The 1,381-nt window shown below is 38.3% G+C and overlaps 1 protein-coding gene across 1 annotated transcript in view; it reads right to left on the bottom strand.

The window, feature by feature from the left end:
• LOC107684391 (cytochrome b-c1 complex subunit 1, mitochondrial-like) overlaps window positions 1-646 on the bottom strand; it is an 18,557-nt gene extending 17,911 nt beyond the window's left edge. The window contains exon 1 of the mRNA XM_016480645.1: window positions 530-646. Within this exon, the coding sequence (XP_016336131.1) occupies window positions 530-592 (63 nt within the window). The 5' untranslated portion in view covers window positions 593-646. The remainder of the gene's footprint in view (window positions 1-529) is intronic.
• Between the last annotated feature and the right edge of the window lie 735 nt (window positions 647-1,381).

Here is a 1,381-nt window from a genome sequence, read left to right on the forward strand (position 1 = left end):
TATACATATACATATACATATATATATATACATATACATACATATATATATATACATATACATACACATATATATATACATATACATACACATATATATATATACACATACACATATACAGTGGGTACGGAAAGTATTCAATTAATGTCTACATTTTAACAGTTACTACTCGAACAAATAATCTATATCTCCATGTGATGTCAGATTTCAATGACCTTGTCAGATCAAATTCCAGGTTAACATCAAGAATAAGAAACATCAGTGCAATATTTAAATTTCTAGATTTGCAGTGATTTGCTTACAGAACTGTTTATAACTCGTCTCTTGATCCTCAAAGCTCATACGCAAGGGAAAGAGATCTAACCTTTAGTGTATCTGAACTACCAACTAACGTTAGCTCCCCGGCACTAACAAGGCCAATGACAGTCACTGTGACTATGGAGATCGACTGGTTACTATCCGCGTATTTAAATGTAATGTTTGTCATTCGGAAGGCCTGTATAAAAGGTCAAAGCCATGCAATACGTACGTAACCAGCTTTAGTAAGAGCTCGATTCACTGCCCCACTGATCCGCCACATTGAGGAAACCATCTTGTGCACCACCACCGCTGACTGTCTTCTTCCTCTTCTTTTTGTTTAACGACGGTTAGCAAACCTACAAAGTTCAGTACCGCCACCTATTGTTGGCATGGACTCATGGACCTCTTGGTGGCGCTATACGGGGAGGCTGCAGACCTGGAGCAGGCAGACCCATAGACAGAGCCAATAAAATACTGTATTTATTATGTCTATGGGCAGATCTACCAAAGAACTGACAAGAAGTGAAAGCCAATAGAACGTTCCATTGCAACAGCGGCGCCCAGCAGCAGCCCTGCGCTTCCGCCATTTAGGAGTGAAAGTTCACGAGCTTCTTCTTCTTCTTCTTCATTGGAGTTTTACGGCAGTTGGCATCCATAGTGTTGCATTACTGCCATCTGCTGTCTCACTTTAACTTACTATATCTTAATTAAATTCGTCCTTCCAGTCCAGTCCTCCTTAGAAAATTAAACGAATATCTCCGTCCTTGGTCATTATTTCCACATGTTACTATATTTTTAACATTATACTCTACTATACCTATTTCCCGTAGCTGATTCTTGAACTCTTGCCTTTCTTGTATATATTTCTTACATGATATAAAGATGTGCTTAATTGATTCCTTCTCCTGACATTCATCGCATAGTCCTGTCGGGTGTTTTCCTATAACATGAAGAGTTTTGTTTAGCCTGCAATGTCCAATCCTCAGTCTATTTATTGTGACTTGTTCCTTCCTTTTATTTCCCTTCTTACTTTCCATACCTATCATATTTTGTATCATGTACAGATGTCTCCCTTTGATAT

Source organism: Sinocyclocheilus anshuiensis, unplaced genomic scaffold (genome assembly GCF_001515605.1).
Source record: "Sinocyclocheilus anshuiensis isolate Anshui unplaced genomic scaffold, SAMN03320099.WGS_v1.1 scaffold473, whole genome shotgun sequence".
Taxonomy (NCBI): Eukaryota; Metazoa; Chordata; class Actinopteri; order Cypriniformes; family Cyprinidae; genus Sinocyclocheilus; species Sinocyclocheilus anshuiensis.